The sequence below is a fragment of the Caretta caretta genome, chromosome 1, assembly GCF_965140235.1.
Source record: "Caretta caretta isolate rCarCar2 chromosome 1, rCarCar1.hap1, whole genome shotgun sequence".
Lineage (NCBI taxonomy): Eukaryota > Metazoa > Chordata > Testudines > Cheloniidae > Caretta > Caretta caretta.
This window is the reverse complement of record NC_134206.1, coordinates 220,691,633-220,714,567: the sequence shown is the minus strand read 5'-3', so window position 1 is coordinate 220,714,567 and position 22,935 is coordinate 220,691,633. Positions and strand designations below refer to the sequence as shown.

Here is a 22,935-nt window from a genome sequence, read left to right as displayed (position 1 = left end):
AATGTACTTCTGAAACATAGAAGACAGTTAGCACCGCGAGAGGGCTCACAAACTATTGAAAGGAATACCACCTCATTTTTACAGGCTATGTCAGGGGAGGGCAAACTATGGCCCATGGGCTGGATCTGGTCCATCAAGCTTTCAGTCTGGCCCACAGGATTGCCAGTCCCATGGTGCAGCAGGGCTAAGGCAGATTCCCTGCCTGCCCTTGCCCCGCGCCGCTCCCAGAAGTGGCTGGCACCACGTCCCTGTGGCCTCTGGGGAAAGGCGGGGGCAGAGGGCTCCATGCGCTGCCCTCGGCTGCAGGCATCGCCTCCCAACAGCTCCCATTGGCCAGGAACAGGGAACCATGGTCAATGGGAGCTTCGGGGTGGTACCCACAGGCAAGGGCAGCACATGGCAGAGGCGCCTGCTCCACCCCACACCCAGGAGCCACTGTCGGACATGCTGGCCGCTTCTGGGAGCAGCGCAGGGCCAGGGCAGGCAGGGAGCCTGCCTTAGCCCCACTGCATGCTGCTGCCACCCCAGAGCCGCTCGAGGTAAGCAGCAGTGGCCTGGAGCCTGCACCCCACACCCCAGCCCCCTGCCTTGAGCCTCCTGCCACACCCTACACTCCTCCTGCACCCTAACCCCTTGCCCTGAGCCCCTTCCTGCACACTGTACCCCTCCTGCACCCCAAACCCTTGCCCTGAGCCCCTTCCTGCACACCACACCCCTCCTCCACCCCAACCCCTTGCCCTGAGCCCCTTCTTGCACACCGCACCCCTCCCACACCCCGCACTCCCTCCCGCACCCCAACTCCCCGTCCCAGCCCTACATTCATAGCCCTGCATGCAATTTCTCCACCCAGATGGGGATTTCAGGCCAAAAAGTTTGCCCACCCCTGGGCTATATGCATTCTCAGGAATTGATCTCTGCATTTGTAAAGCTCCTATTACTGTAATATCTAGGCTTTGTTACATTCTTTGAACTCAAAGTGAGCTCTGTTATGACAAATAGTTTCCCAATAGGGGACATTATCATGTGATTACATCTAGAAAATTAGACAGCTCTGCTCTCAGGAAGTGCTTGATGGGAGAGGACCGTCCCTGTGGAGAGAAGACACAGTCTGGATGTTACACTGTCTCAGCTTTGTCTCTTTTTATGCTTGAACACTGAACAAGTTCTCTCCAAAGTGAGACCAAACTCTTCCTCTCAGACCCTGTTTTAGCCACCAGTTACTGTCTTGCAGAAGAACCTCGCTGGGTCTTCTTCCACTCTGTCCCTTGGGGACTGTCTCAGGAAAAAGTTTAGTTTTGGGGAGTGTCCTGAATGTGGTATAACTCAGGCTCATTCTGTCTCTCTTGGTAGGGTGGGTCATAGCCTGGAGCCTTGTGTGTAGAAAACATTGATTTTGGCTGCTGAGAGTTTGAGGCAGGGTTCTGTCAGCTCTAATGTCCTGGAGGGTTTGAAGCTGCCCCAGCAGGTAACAGAGAAGTTGTTTCCAAGATTGTGCCAGCATAGGCCATTAAGGGCCTTAGAAACTAGATTTTTCAAGGGTACTCAAGTGCCTAAATATTTTAAAACGCACCTGAATAGGTTAGGCACTTAAGTCCTAGGCCAGATTGAAACCAGTATGAGTTAGGCACTCAATCTGCTTAGACACGTTTGAAAATCCCATTAGGCACCTATCTGCAATTTTTAGGTGCCTAAATACCTTGGTAAATCTGGCCCTTAGTGATCAGGACAAATATTCCAGAACTGGAACTAAACGGGTAGCCAGTGCAGGCTGACAAGCATATATGTTACATGCTCTCTTTGACCTGTTCCACTAAGGCTATATCTACACTACACAGCTTGTCGTGACATGGCTGTGTTGCTACAGCAGTGCCGCTAAAAGTCGTACTGTGCAGCCGCTGTTTGTCGGCTCTCCTGCTGACAAAAAAACTTCCACTCCCAACGAGCGGCGTTTGCTGCCAACAAAGCGCTATTCGCACTGGAGCTTGCCATTAGCAAAACTTTTGTCTTTCGGGGCGGAGGGGAATTTAACACAGCTGAAAGACAAAAGTTTTGTCGCTCAATTGCCCGTGTAGACATAGCCTTAGGAGTCAGGCACTGTGGAATGGAGAAGCTGCAGTTTTTCTTGGATTTCACTTTCAATCCCAAGTACAGCCCACTGTTACACTTCACTGGAATAGAAGAAGGGAACTGATGCCCCTCTCATTCACGCTAGTTTTACATTGGAGTAATTGCATTGAATTCAATGAAGTTTCTCCTGATTTATACCAGTGTGTGATCAGACCTATTCTCTTTAAGAGACCAAAATATGGAAAGAAACTTCACATGAAGGAACTCAAACTATGTCTGAGCCCATAGGCATAAAGTTTTTTAAAAAATCTTGTCTTTTGCAAATCCTCTTCTCTTTGCGCTGATGCTCTGTGTAGCATAATTTAAATTGGTTTAGATAGAAAAAGAAAAAGAAAATCCAATGTTGTTTATATCAGACCACTCAGAATAAATTAAGATAAAAGCCATATATCTCCAGACTTTTGATTAAGAATATTTTCTTATGGGTAGCATAAGATATACTTTCCCAAACGCTGCTGGGAAAAGGGCTTGGGTACTATTCAAAATATCAACTCAAAACATGCCAAGAAAATTGACTGTATAATTGTTCTTATGGTTCCAGTGAATATTCGAAAACACATGCTGTAAGGGGCAGCCTAAATAGACATTTCAAAATTCCATGTGTCCATTTTCTTGTTCTCTCTCAGCTCCATTTATTTCCTTTAAAAAAACTGACTCATCGATTTCCATCAGTCTTCGTTATTTTGCATAAGAATATGCCATATTCCAAAAGCTTAAGGGACTGCACACAAACTATGAGTCTTGGCAGTCGATAATTAAGCAGAAAGAATGCCAAGTGAGTACTTGTAGTGACTATAAATTGTTCTTTTCCTTTTTTTTAATTTGCCCATACTTTGTATTTTCTTGTTGTTCACATGAATTAGTTGTCTATATTGCTCATTAAACGGGCTGATTTTGTATTGAGATTCCTTTCAGTCGTAGATCTTTTTCCCTTCCTCGTTCACCATTTTCCGTGTGCTCTAGTGCGGTCTATTAATGGAATAGATCATGGTAGGCATTTTCAAAAAGCTTTTTTCTTCTCCTAGGCTTCAGTGGCTAATTAAAGAGGTCGTTGCTAAGAGATGATGGAAAGCATCATTGAGAGGCTCTGATGTGCTCTTTCTTACCTTCAGCATACAGGTTTTGGACCAGAGTCTGGGAGTAAATGGGATGGCAGCGTCCCAGAATACTTCTGTGACCAGACCTGTGACAACGGACAGAATAAAAGGGGACTGTGCCAGTCCTGGGCCACTAGGAGATACAGAGTGGAGCAGGACAGAACAGGACCTCGGGCAACAACTAGCCATGTTGGGGAAAGCACACGAGTTCTTTCAGATCTGTGATGTGGAGGGCAAAGGCTTCATCGCTCGGCGTGACATGCAGGTAAAGCAAAATTGGTGAAATGATGCAGTACAATAGTTTTACCATATACAAACCAACACGTAAAATGGAAGCTCAAAGCAAATGTACAATTTATAAAACGCAAATCAATTGATTTTCCTTTTCACTTTAACTGGAGTAACTCCACTGACTTCATTGGGGGTTACTCCTGATTTACAGCAGAATCAGAAATGTGTTTAGTTCATCTATTTTCTCTTACATATTTTGTCAACAAATGCCATTCCAAGCCATTCATCCTCTTTCCCCAACCAGTAAAATGGTACAAAAACTCAGTCGGAACATATTTCTAAATACATTTATGCAAACAAAAGTGTACTCTATGTTATTTTGATACGTTCACATTGTGCTTATTAAATCAATGTTTTGTGGAAATAATTTTAAAATGTAAGGGGCCTAATTCTGATCCCATTGAATTCAATGGCAAAATGCCATTGATGCTACGGAGAACAGGATCAGGACCATGCTGTGAAAATGTGCAGAGAGATATTCTATCATGTATGTTGTGGAAAACAACAACAACCCACTCTGAGCTAGTCATGTTTTACATGCAGAGCACTCCTTGGGTGTATTCATTAATTTTTTACTTCAGTGCTAATGGATTAAATAGAATTTAGGAGCAGTAGCAAAGTAGTGACAGTGGAAATGTCTTAAATACAATTTTTGGAGGATTTAATACCTTCACATACAAAGCTGCTTAGTGTAATAGTCAAAAGTGCCCAACACATTGAGAATTACCCATTCTGAAAAAACAAATCAATGCTCAGGTTATTGCCAGTTGCAGGTTTTCTGTTGTGTGTATTTATGGATTTTTTCAAGTTACTTGTTTAAAAAAAATGTTAGAATAAACATTTACTGTTGGTTGTAGTGCTTACTACACTGTGTAGTCCCACTGAAGTAATTGAAATCACAGTAGTAAGTGTGTTATTCCTGGTAGTAAATGTTTGAACATTTGGACCATTAGGCATCTTCCTGGATCACCATTTTGTTTTATTTATGTATATGGATTAAAACGGTAAAAAGAAAGTAGGATTTAATTTTTCATACAAGAGAACCCTCACATATTTTCGAACTTTAATGTCTGTTGCTACAGAGAGGGTAACAGATATTTATTCCTAATTCAGGTCTGAGTTCTACACTTACAGAGGAAATGTAACTCTATTTGCTGTGAGCTTCTGAGAAGGGTGTTAGAGAACTTGTTTGAGTTGCAAAGAGAAGAACGTAATTTTGTCTTTGATTTCACAACATGAAACAGCTCTTTCAGGAGCTGTTTAGCATGCGTGATGAGCTTTATATATGAGTAAATCTCCAATTCATTTAAAAATAGATATAAAGGGCACGAGGACTCAGTGACATGAAACCACTTGAAATGGCATTGCATTATGCTTATTTTTGTTTCTAGCTAAGCGGATTAAAGATGAAATTACAAAAACATCCTTTTTGAAAACACCGGGCCTGATTCTCCTCTCACTAAACCATTATGTAAATCTAGAGTAATGTCACTGAAATCAATGCAGTTTCACTGGTGTAAAATTGAGGTGGGATCAAGTCTCTCCCTTTGACTTTATATTCTACCTGAGGTTAAAAGTTGAGAATTAAAAATATACAGAGTCCAGCAAATTGTGAAGTTACAGTTTCTCCATTAGTGTTAGCTCAGATACTCAGAGCCTGCTTGTCACAGAGTGGCTGTCCCCTTTAAATGAGGCAGGTCCAGTTCCCCTGTGGTAGAACCAGTGCTCCCAGCTTGGCCAGTTAGGAGGGAGGGGCAGCACATAGATCTGGGGGAAAAGGTCTCCAGGGAGAAAGCGCAGAGAGCTGGTGCTCAGTTAAAAGAACATAGGAGAATCTTTCAGTTGGCCCTGAAGCAGGAAAGACTGAGAGAGGCAAAGGGAAAATCCTCTGGGAGCTGTAGCCCAGGGTGTGCTGAGGAATTGTTTTCATTGGTTGTGGTTTTTAAACCTATGTCTGGGAAATAAAACTGCCTGGAAAGAGACTCTGGATATGGCAGTGGGTCTTTTAAGGCACTGGCTTGTCCTCAGCCCACATGTTGCTCCACTGAAGTCAATGGGAATCTTCTCAATATCCCACCCACATATACAGAGCAGGTCTTGCCCTGTTTATCCTTTAAAGCGAGGTAACCACCACGCCCATTCAGATGAGGGGAGCCTTGCTCTTGCTAGTTCTTTAACTACTACTTTTTTGAATCCCATAATCTATTCATCCCTGAACACAACTCTACGTCTGTGATATCAGACTCTTGCAGTAACATATACTGCAGATTAATTTATATCCCATTATGTCACTCTGATTTTTAAATAACTTTCATATTGTTCTGATCCATTTTTGTCTCACTGATTCCATATCAGATTTGCTCAGTTTCCAAATAAAAGAGGAGACACCATGAAAAAGAAAATATAATATAAAATAGTTTTATGTTTATTATAATAAAAATTAAATTACCCTAGCAAATAATGTACAAATATAAAATATATATTTAAATACATTTCAATAATAAAATAAAAATAATATTTAAAATAATAAAATAGAGAGGTAAATTAAATTAAAAAATAAAATAGTAACATAAAAATGAATAGAATTGTCAACACCAAAATGTTTTATTTAGAAAAATCTGAAATGTTTCATTTCAAACTTTTCAAAATGGATTTTTTTGGGGGGGAGGGGTGAGAGGAATTTCCGTTTTGTAGGAAACTTAAGAGTTCTCTCATTCTAAATTACTGTTGCTCTTGTCTTGCTCTTCAGATTCTTCTCTTCCACTAACCACTTTTATAATAAATAGTGTAATGGAGGCATGGTTTGTCATTTCAGAGACTTCATGGTGAGCTACCTCTTAGCCTGGAGGAGCTGGAGAAAGTTTTTGATACTCTGGATGCAGATGGCAACGGTTCACTTACGCCAGAGGAGTTCACAACAGGATTAAGTGAGTTTTGAAATGCAAATCTGTGTATACCTCCATCCATGTTCAGTACTTCACAGACATGTAAGGAGACATGGTTCCCTAAGGAACCTGCAGTGTAGTTCTGATGCATGCAGTCAACCCTGCACAAAAGGCCCCTCTGACATACCTGAGCACAGTTCTGTTCCACCGTTATTAGAAGACCTCCTCCATTATGCAATTAATTTTTGTCAGGCACTTGATTAGTTGCTTCAGAGAGGTTTCATGGCACCAGAAAGGAGTTCTAGGGGATGCCTTGTCAGTAGGTCTGGTCAAAATTTTTCCATCTAAACTGTTTTTCAAGGGAAAATTAGGTTTTCTACTAAACAACATTTTTCACAAGAAGGGTCAGCTTTCCATGGAAAATTTTGATTTTTCAGCCGCCCCCCCCCCCCCCAAAATGAATGGCCCAAACCCAAAATATTTTGATTAGGGAAGATTGCCACAGTGCTTCAAGGGAGCTATAGTTTGGATGCCTCATGTTCCCATTCTCCTCCGTGGCTTGGGCTCCCTGGCTGGACTGCATCTCTAATGTTGCACCATGGCCAAAAACTCCCTTGGAACCACTGCCTCACCCTCCAAGAAGGTGTATCCTGGTATCATCATAGCACAGGGAGCCTGGCCTGTAGCCGATAATGGGGGCATGACTTTGTAATGATGTATTACAAAGTCCCATGAGATAGAACAGCAACATTTCTGAATCAAAATATTTTGGTTTTTGTATTTCCAGGGGGGGGAAAAATCAGAATTTTCAGCTGAAAACTTCCCCATTTTTCAACCAATTCTATTTTTAGGAGATGAGTGCTGAAATACTTTGGGGAAGAAGTGTGTTTACAGGACAGGCCAGAGGCTTGCTCAGGCTCCCACCAAAATCAATGGAAAAATACCATTGAAGACAAGAGGGAGGCTGACTGATTTGTGAGAAGGAGGATAGGGTTCCAAACATTCAGGACTGGCATGGAAAAAGACAGGAAGCCAAGAGTGGGAGAAATACACAAAAAAGGGCTGGAAGGAGGGAGGTTTGGGAAGAGTGCAGGGAGTCAGAGGGCCAGTTGGAGTGAGAGAGACTGAAGGGGCAGAGTTCTGAAGGGCTGTGAAGATGAAGATGAGAAGCTTTAACTTGATGTCAAATGGAAGAGGAAGCTGCTGAAAGAGATTTGAAGAGTGAGGAGCTATCGGTAGAGCAGTCAGAGAGGAGAAAGATCTTCAGGGCAGTGGTTTGGATAGACTGGAGGGAGAGACAAGGGAAGCTATCCAGTTCTGTGATGAAAATACTGTAGATACTATAGAGACTAACCAATTTATTTGAGCATAAGCTTTCGTGAGCTACAGCTCACTTCATCGGATGCACCTGTAGACACTATGTATTTTGCAGACAGTTTCATGGTCAAATTTTCTTCTCAGATGTACATGGCTCCCATTTACTCCAATGGTCCTGAATCCAAGGCCAGAATGTGGTCTGCTGTTTCTAAACACATGCACTGGGCCAGATTCTTAGCTGGCATAAACCAGCATCAACTTACAGCTAACAATCTGATCCACTGTGAATATTTTAATAATCGTTTGGCCATCATGATGCTACAATTATGATGTGTTTCTGCATCAGCAATAGGCATGAGATTCTAGAAATGTATGTAACTCAAGACAGATACGGAAAAGTCCTGAGTAGGTAGAAGGAGCTTCCTTAAGTCAACAGATTTTTGCAAATATGTAAAGTTGAATGGGGAAAAAGCAGCTCAAGGAAGATCTAAGTTTGATTGAGAAGTACATTAGGGACTCAGCTGGGGATCCATTGTAGGCCAAGATCTGATAACATGCTGAAAAAGCAAAATATTAAAATATCAGGTAAAATTATTATTAATACCTATTATGTATTTATTTTATTATGCCGGATCCTTCCATTTTTATTCAGTCCTTACTCAGACAAACTCACTTTGAAGTCAAAGGGAACTGAGGATGCTCAGTGCCTCTGGAAATCAGAACACTTATTTATGAGTTTGAGTGCCTGAATCTTGTTACCAGATGTGCCTGTTACTTTGGGGTACGCTCTTCTGGGGGAGTGGGGCTCTGTAATTCTATCAATGTACTGCTTATGTCACTTGTGAGTTCATATGGAGCTCTGCTTTTCCCTTCTGCAAGTCCCCTTCCCAATGGAGCTACCCTGCAGGACCTAGGTTCCCCAGGGCTGGGTTCCTCCAGCCCTAGAATGAGATGAACACACACACACACGCACTAACAGAACCAGTCTGAGCGGACCGGATCAATCAGCACCCTCCAGCTGATCCCCTCATGTGTCCCTGTACTCAATGGGCTGGGTTAAGCAGCACTTTCAAGCTGTCACCCTTATGCGCCCCTGGTCTCAATAGCCTGGGCTGAGCATCACTTTCAGCTGCCTCCTGCCCCCATGTACCACAGGTTTAACATGTCCCTATCCCACTTTCACGTTACACTTGTACTGGGAGTAGCCCACTTGATGAGCAAACCCCACAGGATTTTTGGGCACTACAGGGATCTTTAGCTTAGGTAAAAGAAGCGCTGCTGCAGAGTAAATGGGGGAAGCTAAAAACACAAACGAGTAGAGTTCAGAGAGAGAGAGAGAGAGAGAGAGAGAAGCAACCAGCTTAACCATAAAAGTTATTTATTGAATAATAGTGATGACTACACAAGGAGGGCTAAACCAAGATAACATACATTATTAAAGATTAATACCTGAGGTAGAAAGGAAAATAAAGAGAGAGAGAAAGAGGGGGTTCTCACCCATTCCATGGAGCTTGAACTGGTCGGGGTTCCCAGGTGATGGTGGTAGCTCAGGGTCCTGAGGGCAGGAGACAGGCAGAGCCCCCAGCACAATCAGTCAGGAGATGGAGTCCCAGTGGAACTGATGCATAGTTTGGATTTAAGCATCAGAACACGGACTGGAGGGTGAGTAGGGATTTTTGTAGAGAAAATACAATGGTTCAAGAGAGAACACTAGATTTGTTTATTGGTAAACTGATGACTCAAGGGTTTTCTTTAGGCTAGACAATAGGAGCTGATCACTCTTGGCTCTGGGTGGAGTTTTCTTCCAGGGAGCTCACCAGGCAACTCGGCTGCTTCAGTATTTTGGATATCAATCAAGGATTTATAACTAGAATTGGTCTGATAATTGCTGAGCTGGGTGTGTGCAAGCATAGGTTTATTAGCATCTGGAGCAGGGATTCCCATGATGCAGTGCGTCCCTGCTTTTCTGGTCCAGAATTTAGTGCGGTTCTCTGTTCCTCATTCTTTATGCTAATCCCTGTCCCATCTTTCATGCAGATGAGGCTAGGGGAGTTGTCTCTGTTCTTCATTCTGTATGCTAATGGAGATGTCTTAATCTTGTCTCCCTTGTCAGGATGGGTCTAGGTGTGCCTCCCAATGCCCTTCACTGCTCTCTGCAAGTTTTTTTCTCTGATGGATTTTGGTTTAAACAGAGGCTGGGGCAGAGGGGGTGTCTTTCATGAGTCAGACAGGCTTGATACTAGACCCTGGTTCCCCAAGAACACAAAGCTGACTGGTATCAATCTAGGCATGTAAATTTGAAATTTTTGGCCTGTGTGGCTTATCCAGGGTTAAATGGTGAGTTAAGGGCAAACCCAGGAGTAAAACCCAGAAGCCCTGACTCCAGATCTCTTGCTCTAGTTGTGTTACGAATTACACCTGGTAGGACACGCATACAACTGCTGCGAATTATACCTTGTAGGACACGCGCACAAATGCTGCGAATTACACCTGATAGGACACGCACAGTTCAAATCTAGGCTGAGGCACAGAAACAAAGTCCACAACTGCAGAGTTCCCAAAAGACACTCAGTTTATTACGCTCAAGCGTGGTGCCCCCCTGCTAGCCAAGGGGGGACCCTGAATACAGATTATACAAAGGTTATATACTTTTTAGCAAAGCATGTTGCCCTCGTGCATCGGAAACCTTAGCCAATAAACAAACCCTTGTCTTATCTACCACCTATCCCTGCTTGGTGCATTCCTCGTGCTATACCAGTATGTTAATTACACAGCGTGGTCCTAAAGCCATGCATCAGTAACTTTTATTATCAGAATGGGAGGCCTCACATCAAGGCCAAGAGACAGGGAGTTAGAGACTGACAAAAACCAGATACTGGGAGTCAAGGCAGGCTGGAGACAAGGAGGAGGATTTTCACAGGGATTCAGTATCTAAGGATCACTCCTCCTGGTGTATGATGTGCTGGCATTTAAACAAAGGTGGGCCCCAAACCAAAATGGAGTCACATGTGCTAACTTTTCCTTAACAAGTTGATAGGCCACATTCCCTCTTCAAAATGAGAAAACTAGCGTTTTCCTTCCTACCCAAACTCTGTTTGTTGTGAAGTTCAGTCGTGGGGACTGTCTGCAGTTGGAGCTGAGGGTGTGACGGCCAGCTCATGTAGACATAGTTGCACTAGCTCCAGTGTTTGATTTGTCATGAAAGAGGTGCTGGGGCTCAGCTCTGGCAAGTCCTGGCACAAATTAAGCCCTGGCTAGCTCTCATTGAGCTGGCATTAAAAATAGTAATGTAGCAGTGATAAGAGGTGGCATGGGCTAGCCATACAGAGAACAAACCTGCCCGAACCCAGTGGGTACATACTTGGTGCTGCTAGCCCATGCAGCACCGTGCCACTACCCATGCTGCCCCGGCTCCACTACTATGGTTAGTGCTCTAATTCAATGACCACTAGCATGAGTACGTCTACATGAGCTGGAAATCACACCCCCAGCTCTGAGTGTAGAGACAGCCTGGGAGAGCCTGCTAATAAATGTCACTGTTTCTTTTAATGACTTCTAGTTACTCTATAAACGGATTTTTAAAATGATGTACATCTTTAAATTTTAGGTCAGTTTTTGTTTGGGCAGATGGCCTCTGTGAATGAAATGCATGAGTCTGACAATGAAAATGTCTATCAGTCTAAGTGGGAAGAGAACTGTGCTAAAGCTGATGAGGAGGACGACGAGGACCGGCAGTTCTCAGATCTGATGGACCGGCTTGGAACTAACAAGGTCTTAGAAGAGTAAGTCATACCAGCCGCAGTATCGACAATGTACAATTCATTATCTTTTATGATTTAGCTCTACATTTGTTAGAAAACCCTGGGCCTGATTCTCTTCTCATTTACACCCACTGTGCACTGGTGAGTCAACCTTGACTTCAGTGGAGATGCATTTGACTAACTGCACAGAGAGATCCAGAATTAGGGCCCCTTGCGATGTAGCGATCTCATATCATTCCTTGGCTGCTGCAAGTGATGAAATTAAAAAAACCCTGCATGCAAAATAGAGCAGGTCAGAAAAAACCCCTGAGAGCCACGCAGTTGTGCCTCATGAGGATAACACAGTTAAACTCTCATAGTCACATGCCTTTGTGCCATGTGGGAGCAACACAAATGAAGCACTGATGTGGCACATGTTCTGAAAGTACGTAATATTGATATGCTATCTGTGTATTCAAAAATGGCATAATTTGCAAATAAAGAATCCTTGGAGAGCAATCCTTTGGCAAAGACCACTTAAATTGCCTTTATATCAATTAAGAATAACAAAAATCGTGAGTTCTCTTTCAGACCGGTGTAGTTATTAATGATTATTAATAATAATCATTAATCATTTACATTGCGGTAGCATCTACGAGCTCCAGTGATAGACCAGGACCCTATTGTGCAAGGTGCTGTACAAACACAGGACAAAAAGACGATGACTGCCCCCCAGGGGCTTTCAGTCTGTTTGTGTGACATTTGTCAATTAAATAAAATTACTGCTCTAAAATATGAAGTTGTCAGAATGCTGAATGCTGTGATATTTTTTCTTTTTACCTCTAACATCCTTTTCATTCTGATCTCTCCAAATGATTTTGAATTAGTCTGTTTGTCTTTCCTCCACTGAAGCTTACCAGGCATTATCCAGTAAACACTAGATACATACTGTTCAGTAAGGCTAATTCAGGAACATGCTGATTGTTAAAATAGCCATCAGGTCTTACATGTTCCTGTGGGGCATTTCAAACACAAACTGTGAGTTTAGTGATTCTCTGAAAGCTCCCATTTGTGAGGGAAACAAGATGTAAAGAAATTGTGCGGAGGGCAAGAAAAGAGACCATAGCTTTGATTTGTTTATTCACTGAAAGACAAGTTTCCTATCCGAGTTTACACAGATAGGCTGTGCCTTACTTTCATTTTTAAGAGTTAGAATAATTGTGAAATATTTTGTGTTTCATACTGCCCAGTTCTATGCTGTATATAATTGAGACAAGGTCGTCTACAAGATATATTTATAAGCTAATGGAATGACGTGCAGAAAACTGACTGCAAAAATATGCTGGACATGCAAGAGCCTCCCTAGTTGTGATCACTGAGCAGTGTGGTGTGTAGGCCAAAGTCCACTAAAGTCGGTAATGGGAGTCTTTCTGTTGAGTTCAGTGGGCTTTCACTCAGTCCCTAGATACTTGATTCTAAGGTAGAGTTCAGAATATTAATTTACAATGTGGTTGTCTCTGCTCCTCTAGGGCCTTGATCCTACAGGTCCTTTCATGGTGTACAGAAGTGGTAAACAAGCTTATATTCTAGTTCAAGCAGGAATGGAGGCTATGCAAGTGCACATGTATGGTTGAGCACAGGAGAAAAGAGAGGGTGTGGGTGGAGAATGGGCAAGTCTCACAGGATGTGGCCTTAAGTGATCCTCTTCATACTACAGAGGTTCTTAGCTATCCTCTCTAAATCCTACTCCCTGTAATAGGCAGGAGTAGGTTGGCAGCTGTGCAGCAGGGCTTTCATTCCTGCAGGATCAGATTCCCCTGCTTTTCCTGTCATACTCACCACTTTTTACCTTGAATTTATACAAGCAACACTCCACCCCTGCACTGTCCAGGATGGAGCCTTTAATGTGCATGCAAAATAGAGCAGGTCAGAATAATGGAATATGAAATTCACAGGAATTTTGGCAAATCTGAAAGTGCCTTTTATCCTGTTGTGTTTTGCAATGATCCAATGTTTCATTTTTGGCAAATGTTTTTAAATAAAACGTGTTTTGGTTTTGAAATGGGAGATTTCTGAAAATGAAATGCTTCAATTTTGAAACAGTCCCACCCTGGAACTAAGCTGATCAAACATAATTGGTGAAGTGGAAGACCATGGATAAAATTTTCAAGTGTGTAAGTGACTTAGGAGCCCAAGTTGGCACTTCGGAGCTTACGTCTCATTGACTTTCAATGAAAAAGGCTTTAAGTGAGTTTGCCCTCTGTCCAGCTCCCACTGGAAGCAGTGGGAGTCTCTCCGCTGACTGCAATCAGAGCTGGATCAGGGCCTGCATCAGTAGTAATAAAACATGTATCTCTTCTCTAGCCTAATGATAAATCTTTTGCAACCACTAATTAGATATAGTTTCTGTGGTATCCATTATAAAAGGAAGCTCTGACCCCTCCTTGTGGAACAGTCTAAGAGATTTTATATCACAGTCTAGGGATTTCAGTAATGCTCTGAATGACGCATATATTTAGAGAAGACCTAATAACTAAGAATGAGCTGCTGAAATTTTCTTTGTGTTACTAGGCTGCTGCAAACATCTCCTAACAAACGCTTTATTCTCTTTTCTTTTCATTCCTCAGCGAGAGCAACATAAGACAACTTTGGTCACAACTGAGAAAAGATGAAGCTCATTTACTTTCCAGTTTTGAAGAGTTCCTGGTCAGAGTTTTCTCCCAGCTCCAAGAAGCTGATAATGAAAAGAATGAATTGGAGTGTGCCCTGAAAAAGTTTGTACATCTGTTTGTTGTGTTCTTTCTGTAGTGCTTCAGATGTATTACGTGCTACTTGCCATCAAAATCCAACAGGGGTTTCATCAACCAGTAAGCTTGCTGGGGAATTAAAGATTATCTACTGATCAGAGGTATTTTAAAGCAAACATTAGCCAGTCATCACTAGAGCTGGTTAACTTATTTGCAGCAGAACTAATTGGCTGAATTTAACTCTTCCTTTCCTATTCACTAATTGTCTTGTCTGAAATTCTTTCACAAATGTCTATTATTTCATTCTGGTTTTAACAAACTACAGCTACAATTATGGTGACCATTCCCAGACAGCCACCATAAAAAAGTATGATTACAAAAGCATAATGTATCAGATTTACCGGTACACTCTGGCTGCTTTGCAGCACACCATGCAAAACAGCTGTAAACCCAGTTTAGCTTGCTGGTTAAATTGGATTTACAGCTGCTTTATGATGATGGAGCAGCACAAAGCAATCACGAAGTTCCAGTGAATCTGGCCCAGGATGGTGAAAACACAGACCAACCTTTCTACTCAGTTAAAATTCAGGAAGAGTAATGTCATACGTAAAACAAGTGGAGCACACAGTGATGCTTATAGTTAAAGTTCCACATACGGTCTCATGATAAATGGTAATTTTCAGATGCTTATAACTTTGGCAAGCTTTTACCTTTCAGGCTGAAATTTAACAAATTTATTCCCAGCCTAGGAGTGTGTTTTCCTGGAAAGTTTGAGCAGAAATGATGTAGTCATTTTTGAGAACAAAGAGTGTGAAATAAGAGACACTTTTTTTTAAAATGGCAGCTCTGGTGCCTTAGTGGAATGTGGTGTGTGACGGGATGTTCCACTCACCGCTAGGATGGCACCTTCTCCTAGTCACACTGGGGAATAGCTAGCCAGGTGAATGCCTCTTCCCACAGTTGCACACCATCTCTCTGCCTCTTTTTCTGGGTCAGAGGCTCCTCTCTCGCTCCACATGCTGCTGCTGCCTCTTCACGACTTAGCCCTCCAGCCAGGTCATTGTATGTGCTTCCCCCTTCCAGGATACCAAAGTCTTTCAAAGTGTCTCTCCATACCAGCAGTCTCAGGCAGTCTTCTCCTTCACTGCTCCAGGGTGCCACTCCCTCAGTGGCTGGACGGGGAACCGAGGCCCACCATCCACTTCAGGTTCTGGTTCAGGGACCCTCTAGCCAGTCAAGGCCCCCCCCTGGACCTTACTGGCTTTCCCTGAGCCCTCTCCTACCATCTGCCACTCCATTTTCTCTGGGTTTCCCAACCTCCTTACTCCTCTATCCCAGGGAGTAACTATGGGCTACCTGTCCTTATAGCCTCCAAACACTCCTTCCGTCTTCCAAAGAGTAACTGCATCCTTTCCCAGCATCCCCCTTCTGCTTCCAATTTCCTGTCTTTACAGTCCCAGCCCAGCTCCTTCTTCCTCAGCTGGGCTCCCTCACTCAATCAGGGGATTGCCGGCCACCTGATTCATAGAATCATAGAATATCAGGGTTGGAAGTGACCTCAGGAGGTCATCTAGTCCAACCTCCTGCTCAAAGCAGGACCAATCCCCAACTAAATCATCCCAGCCAGGGCTTTGTCAAGCCTGACCTTAAAAAATATCTAAGGAAGGAGATTCCATCACCTCCCTAGTTTCCCTAGATTCCCCTGAGCTGTGACTTGTTGGGCTAATTAGCCCCTCTTCTCACTCTGCATTAAACCTTTCCAGAGGAGTGGGGGGGGGGGGGGAGGGCGGAGGTTAAACACCCCATCCCATGGTGTGAACCTGAAATTTGACAGGCACATATTCCCCATTTCCAGGAGTGTCTTTGTGTATTCTGGTGAAAATCAGTTGCCCTTTGATCAAGAGATAATGGCTTAAAGAGCATATTGCAAGCATGCACTCTGGTGTCAATGAACTGCCATGTACATTCCATTGACACTATGCCTGCATGGTATGTAACCTGAATGGAAATTTTCATTGAGTAGGTAATCTTTTAACAGTGTTTTGGAATTGTGAACATGTAAGTAAGTTGAGTGGAATATCATTTTTTATATAAAGGTGTATCTGGATCAAGGGCACCACAAGGTGTGCAGGCAGGGGATCCAGGCCCACTCCCTGCCCTTGGCCACTGATGGGAGCTGGAAATTTGGCCCAGATGCCCCTCTATCATGAGAGAGGGGAGGCCACACCAAATTTGAAAGGCACTGCAACTTCACACACCAGGTCACAATGCTACTTACTCAAATTTGGCTCAGCCAACCCAGCATCAGGATGGAGGGGAGGCCATGTCAAATTTGCATGGTGTTGCAACCCCATGTGCTGGGTCACAATGCAATACACTGAAATTTGGCCCAGTCACACACACACCCTCAGGATGGAGGGGCAACAGGTCCAAATTTGGTAAGGTCCAAATCTGAGTGGCACTATGACCCCATGCACCTGCTTGAACCCCCATCTTTGCAGTCCTTCCAGCAGCCATGGTGCCAGACACCCCTGGAGAAGCAGAGCAGGGGCACCAGGAACCCCCTAGTCTGCAGGAGAGGGAGAGGATTGGATCCAGCTTTTGGTGTTTCCAGGGGAAGTGGAGACACAGGAGGAAGGATGGGGTCTGGGACTCCTAGAACTGCCTGACCTATGGTGGGGATGATGCTCTTCAGCCTGACCACCTCTCTGGGAAAGAGCCTGGGGCTGGGTGTGGGGTGGGAAGACCTCAGAGCTAGGTAGAAGGAGCGAGTCTGAAGCTGAGTGCAGGGCTGTGTGGGGGGAAGAGTGTGGGGCTGGGGGTGGTAGCAGTAGGAGAGTGTCCGGGTCTGGGTGCAGCGTGAGAGTGTGGAGCTTGATGGAGGCAGGGGAGGGAGAGCTGTGGGCCCCCTCCTTAGAACAATTCTGGTCAAGTCCCTGCTGCAGATTATCATCTGTGATGGTGTGTAAGAAGGATACAGAGCTCCAAAAGAGCCCTGCTTCATTTCATGTGATATCTAAAAATGCATATATTGTATAGGACAGAAAAGATCATTCTGCTGCTATCTAGCAAATAGTTGCATATGATGGAAATTCTTTGTTTTATTTTCTCTTAAAAATCAACTCCCAGGAAATTCCATAAAAAAAACTATATTAAAATAACCTTAAGGTTGCAAAATGAAGCACTCAAAATTCAGGAAATGTCCAAGTACCCCATAAAACCTTTACTCTAACAGATCCTTTCCCCCGCTACGGGTGTGAATACATTATGATACAGTCTCTTTAATTACACAATTATATGCTTTTTTTAATCTGGGAGACCTGCCTCATTCAGTGCTGGTGCTGGATGGTATGCAGAGTATAAGGCATGAGGCTACACTCTGGATAATAAGGATAAATTTAACTTTTGAACACCTGCCTCATTTGCTAAGCACCATCCCATCTATATACGGAATCGGGCAGGGATCCTGAAGAAAAAATAACGTGTGGGCGTGTAGTTAAAGACTGTATCATACTGTATATGTACCCAGGGGCAGAGTTAAGGATTCACAGGCAATGTTAACGTTAACATTCCCTCACTTTTCCAATTTATCTTTTTTAATGTAGTTTTTTGTACGTGATTTTTATGTTCATTTAGTGTAATAAGCCCATATTGGCACAAATTCTACTTGTGCACCTGTGCAACCTCATTGATTTCACTGAGAACTGCATTCATCCATATGGCTTGTGTTGAGATGCATGTTAATATTTATTGCCCCAAAAGTAGATCAGATCTAATCATGAATTTCTTATACAGAGCATGTTTAAAAAAAACAACAACAAACAAACAAACAAAAACACCTCTAACCCTTTAAAGAGTAAACAAAGTTTGTGGTCCTGGGGAAAAACACTATTACTAGTCTCTGAGGAGCAAATTAAGAAGAAGAGATTTGCATATGTGATCTGATTGGCTAATATTGACATAGTTCCAGATTTTAGTATTGTTATTCTCTGAAGAAATGAAACATAGAAACATACAGATTTATCTTGTCTGTTTTTCAACCAATCATGCCAAAATTTTCTTGCTGTAGGTTACACTAGCCATAATATAACCAGAATGAGAGATTTTTCTCTGCTAAATATCTATAGTTTCATCTAAATTGAACCTTTCTGTACTTGCTAGCTGTTAGTTTTAGATAAATGATAATGGTTTGCTTCAATATTTTTCTGTCATCACTTCTAGATCATTACTGGAGCACAAACTCACATTCTATTAGTGTTATCACTTAATCAGACAACTCCATGAAAGGTTTCTGAAGAGAAAGTAAACTGTTTTGGACTGAATTTTCAGATGAGCACACACAGAGCAAGTCCTGTTAGTCTTTCCAAACTAAATACCATCACAGTCTGAAAACAGATGTCTTGCTTTTCCTGGCTGCTCCAGAGTTTTAGCTCAGTAAAACAACAGCCAAAATAATACATGTAAACCTACATAAAACTGAATTACCGTAAGGAAAATAAATCAGATTGGTAGCATTGTAACCCAAAATGTTTTTTTCATTGGGGTATCTCCCTAATGAATGTGTGATGTGCATTTCATAGATTTTTTAAGATCAAAGGAGACCATTATAATCATCTAGTCTGACCTCCTGCTCTTTATGTAATTTTTCTTTCTTCCCTTTTTTTTTTTTTTGGATTCGTACAATACTAGAAAGGATTTACCCCACAAGAATATATTAAACCAAATATTATCTGTATGTCGTCTCGATTCAAAGAGATAGCTGGGCTGGTAGCCACACACATGGGATAGCCACCTGTAGTAATAGCCAAACACATGAAAAAAGCCGGCCAAATCCAAAACTTATGCTTTTGGCATTGACACAGTATTTGATGCTCTATATTCCCAGTGTTTGTTAACTCACTTACTTTCCAATGTTTTTTTCTTAAATGTTATCTTAATTTAGAATTTCTGGCTTCCAAATACTTAGTGGTAATTATTTTTAAATCATACTGTGATGTTTTGGACAATACAGTGATGTTTTGAGGGGTTTTATCCTTTTAGCTATTGATGTACTTATATCTTGCTGGTTTGAAAAGACATAACATATTTGTGTTATTAAATGCCACACAGGTCCTTGAAGAGTTTATAATCTCTGTGACATTTTTGGTGCCTTTTGTAATCTCTTCAGGAGTTCCTTCAGGGCTTATAAACTTGACTGGAGTCCAGGCTTTCACAGCCTCCGTAGTGTTGCGCAGAAAGTTGGTACTGTGCTTTAACACAAATATCAACATTTTATATTATTTATTTGTATTACAGTAGCACCTAGATTGGGCAGTAGCACCTCAGCTGAGACTGCCCCTCCTCCCCCAGTTGCGCTTGTGAATGCATGCAAACACATAGTGTTTGGACCATTCTCTGTTCCAAAGAGCTTACAGTCTAGACAGACAAGACGGACAGACAAAGGGTGAGAGGAGAAACATGAGCATTCAGGGTAGGATTCACAGAGGAGATTTAGGTGCTCTGCTGCTTAGTGGAATTCACAACCCCGAGTTAGATGCCTAGAGCAATAGGCAACTAAAAGAGAGGTTCAGAAAAGCTAGCATGCTGAGCTGCCTAATGCCTATGCTAGCCAACAGAAATGCTGAATACAGGGAAGTGGCCTAGATCTCACCCCCACAAAAGGAGTTAGGCACCTAATCCTAGGTGCTGGAACTCGGAACGCTGGGAGTGCTACAGCACCCCCGGCTTGAAGTAGTTTCCATCATATACAGGGTTTATAGTTTAGTTCAATGGCTCTCAGCACCCCCACTATACGAATTGTTCCAGCTTCCCTGCATCTAACTTCAGGCCAAAGGGAGGCACCTCCCTCCACTTGGGATTCACAGCTGTGAACCCTCTCGAGGAGTTAAGTGTCTAAGTCAAGTCAGCAGTTGTTCAAGGAAAAACTGAGGAGGAGGCAGAAGAAAAGGTAGTCCCTCCTTCCCCCAATTATAACCTTTAACCCAGTGCTTAGGGTTCAGTGTGGGAGACCCAGGTTCAGTTCCCCCATTTGCCTGATGTGAAGCTGGGATCTCCAATCTTGGTTCTCTTGCTTCCCATGAGAGTGCCCTACTCACTGAGCTAGAGCGTCACTCTGGCCCAAGGAATATCTAATTATTTAGACACAGCGGCACCACTTCAACAAGAGACATTAAGACAGACCTTCCCCAGAACACCCTATAGCCCATATCTGGGGAGGTGGTGTTAGGATGTAGACACACCCCTCTACTTAGGACTGTGCACGTGCCCAACTGCTGAAATTTAAGCACCTTGGGGGACTTTACATTTGGAAATGTAGGCACCTACCGGGTTAGATGGCACATGAGTGGGGATTCTGTGAATGCCAATGGTTCCTATATGTTGGACATAGTCATCTTATGAATGCCACCCAGAGAGGTGAAGTGATTTTTCCCAAGGTTACAAAAGCAAGTCAGTAGCAGAACCTGACTTCAAAGAAGGTTGAGGACATTTGGTACCTTGTAGGATCAGCCCATAGAGTACCCAACACACTAACCAATTTTCATTTGAAGTAACGGCTGTTCTGACCAAGTGTCTGTGTGAATAATGATGGACAAAATTCAAATACTGCATCTAAAATAATAGGCAGAAATGAAACCATCCCATGTATGCATTAACCTCGCTATTGGAACAATCATTTTATAAAGATGAACATGGGGGTGTAGGGTGTTCCCCTGAGGTACAGAGTGTCACAATGTCACCTTAGCTATCCTAACCAGAGTTATAGTCTAGTTTGGTTAATGTGTTATAACAAAAAAAAAAAAAAAAAAAACATTTATCCACAGGATTATTGTAAAGAGAAATTAGCACTACAGCATAGTGTTGGAATTATATAACAGTTAAAGATGGTCAAATTATTCAGCGTGAATAGGTTTCAGAGTAGCAGCCATGTTAGTCTGTATCCGCAAAAAGAAAAGGAGGACTTGTGGCACCTTACAGACTAACAAATTTATTTGAGCATAAGCTTTCGTGAGCTACAGCTCCCTTCATCGGATGCATAGGGTTTTTTGTTGTTTGTTTGATAATATATGTTGGCTTTTTTTTTTTACTAAATAAATCATTTGGTTATAATTTCTTTCCATTATTCTACCACCTCTGCAAATGGTTGACAAATATCTAGCAAATAATTTATCTGATGAATTTTTCCCACTACTTGTGGGATAAATTATTCATGATTATGTTATACTTTAAACAACAATGATAAATTTTATTATTATTAATTATTACTATTATTATTATTATTATTATTTTATTTGACCAGCTTTAAGAATGGAGACTAAACCAATAATTAAAACTTCGGGTGTGTTTAGCCTGCAGATGTCATCCCCCTGGTAGTATGCTAAAGCAGACAACAAACAAACATGATATTAAAATGTCTCTCAAATGTCATGTTCAGATTATAGCCCTGTTCTTCCCTTGCAAACACAAGTTAGAGAAAATCCAGTGCCAGAAACAATAGTGTATGAATTCAACATTCAGGTTGTTCCTTTTAACCCGCACAAGCAAGAAAATTCATTTATGGTTCTCATGGCAACATTGAAGACTGTGTTCTTTACATACATAGCAATAGGGTCTTTCATTATATAACCAGCCTAACCCTGCTCAGTGTGACATATTATTGGGCAAATATGAGGTTTACAGATGTGATCTTGGCATTCATGTGCTATCTTGTTAAATGATTATCAAGTCTTATATGGTTTCATGGAATTCCACCCACTCAAGGAAGCTCTGAATTTGCTCTATGGATTATTGTTTCTTAGAATAGAGTGTCTTAGATATTTTGGGCCAAAATGTAAATCTGACTGTGCACCTATGAAGGGGAGTAAGGAAGCATAAAATGTCCCTTTATTTTCCTTCACTATCTACTTGCATCATGAGGGAGGATGGGGATTAGCAGCCTCCGGGGGGGGGGGGGGGGAGGCTGCATTTCACACACAGCTTGAGCTTATTTTGCATAGATGTAAATGACCATGCAAAGTGCAAGACAGTGGAGAATCAGCCCTAAGGAGTTTTGTTTCCAAAAAAAGTGGGCTTGATTATTCAATCCCTTGTTCTCTGTGTAATCGTGTGCACTTGTGCAAAATGCTCTTAATCTGCTCCCTGACTGGGTGACTAAAACTTTAAACAAGTGTGTAACAAGTGTCAAACTAGAGAAAGACACATAAAGACACAGTAGCATATGAATTTTCAGACAAGTCATTCTTTGTGCTGAAACTTTTGGGATGCATTAATGGTTTCAGAAATAAATCATCAGTCATAGGAATGCTCATGAATAATGCAGTCTTATAATAACAGTAGCGCAAAGCTGCAACTTGAAAATACTCACAAATCATTTTCATTCCTATTTGATCAGCTCTAATTGAGAAACTTTGTTTCCAGTATTTTCATTGTTGTTATTAGTGTCATGTCTAGGCTCTCCCTTCCTTGGGCTTTAGGTTCCACAGTCATTAAGAGTGCCTGATAAACAGCCATCATATATTGTGCTGGCAATTTTAAAACATCAAATAAACAGCCTTATTAGCTTTAGTGCAGTTACTGCTCTCCCCCATGGGAAACAATTTGGTTTTTATCTGTGATCCTGCTGTATGTAAATACTTTTTTCTGCTCTTGGGATCATTCCCTTGAGTCTTGTGCTAAAACAGAAATGCGATGCTAAGCTGGTAAATTGTGAGCTTTTTACTTGAAATAATGCTAC

At 42.3% G+C, this 22,935-nt stretch overlaps 1 protein-coding gene across 3 annotated transcripts in view; it reads left to right on the top strand.

Moving 5' to 3' along the window:
• Nucleotides 1–22,935, top strand: part of CRACR2A (calcium release activated channel regulator 2A) — a 93,369-nt gene that overhangs the window by 14,655 nt on the left and 55,779 nt on the right. For 2 of the 3 annotated variants that reach the window (XM_075120796.1, XM_075120783.1), the window contains exons 2-5: nt 3,240–3,489; nt 6,331–6,442; nt 11,325–11,499; nt 14,085–14,231. In XM_075120796.1, coding sequence (XP_074976897.1) covers nt 3,277–3,489; nt 6,331–6,442; nt 11,325–11,499; nt 14,085–14,231 — 647 coding nt within the window. In that variant the 5' untranslated portion in view covers nt 3,240–3,276. Of the gene's footprint in view, nt 1–2,779; nt 2,903–3,239; nt 3,490–6,330; nt 6,443–11,324; nt 11,500–14,084; nt 14,232–22,935 lie in introns of those variants that run through there. The other variant, XM_048823504.2, reaches the window with a different exon arrangement.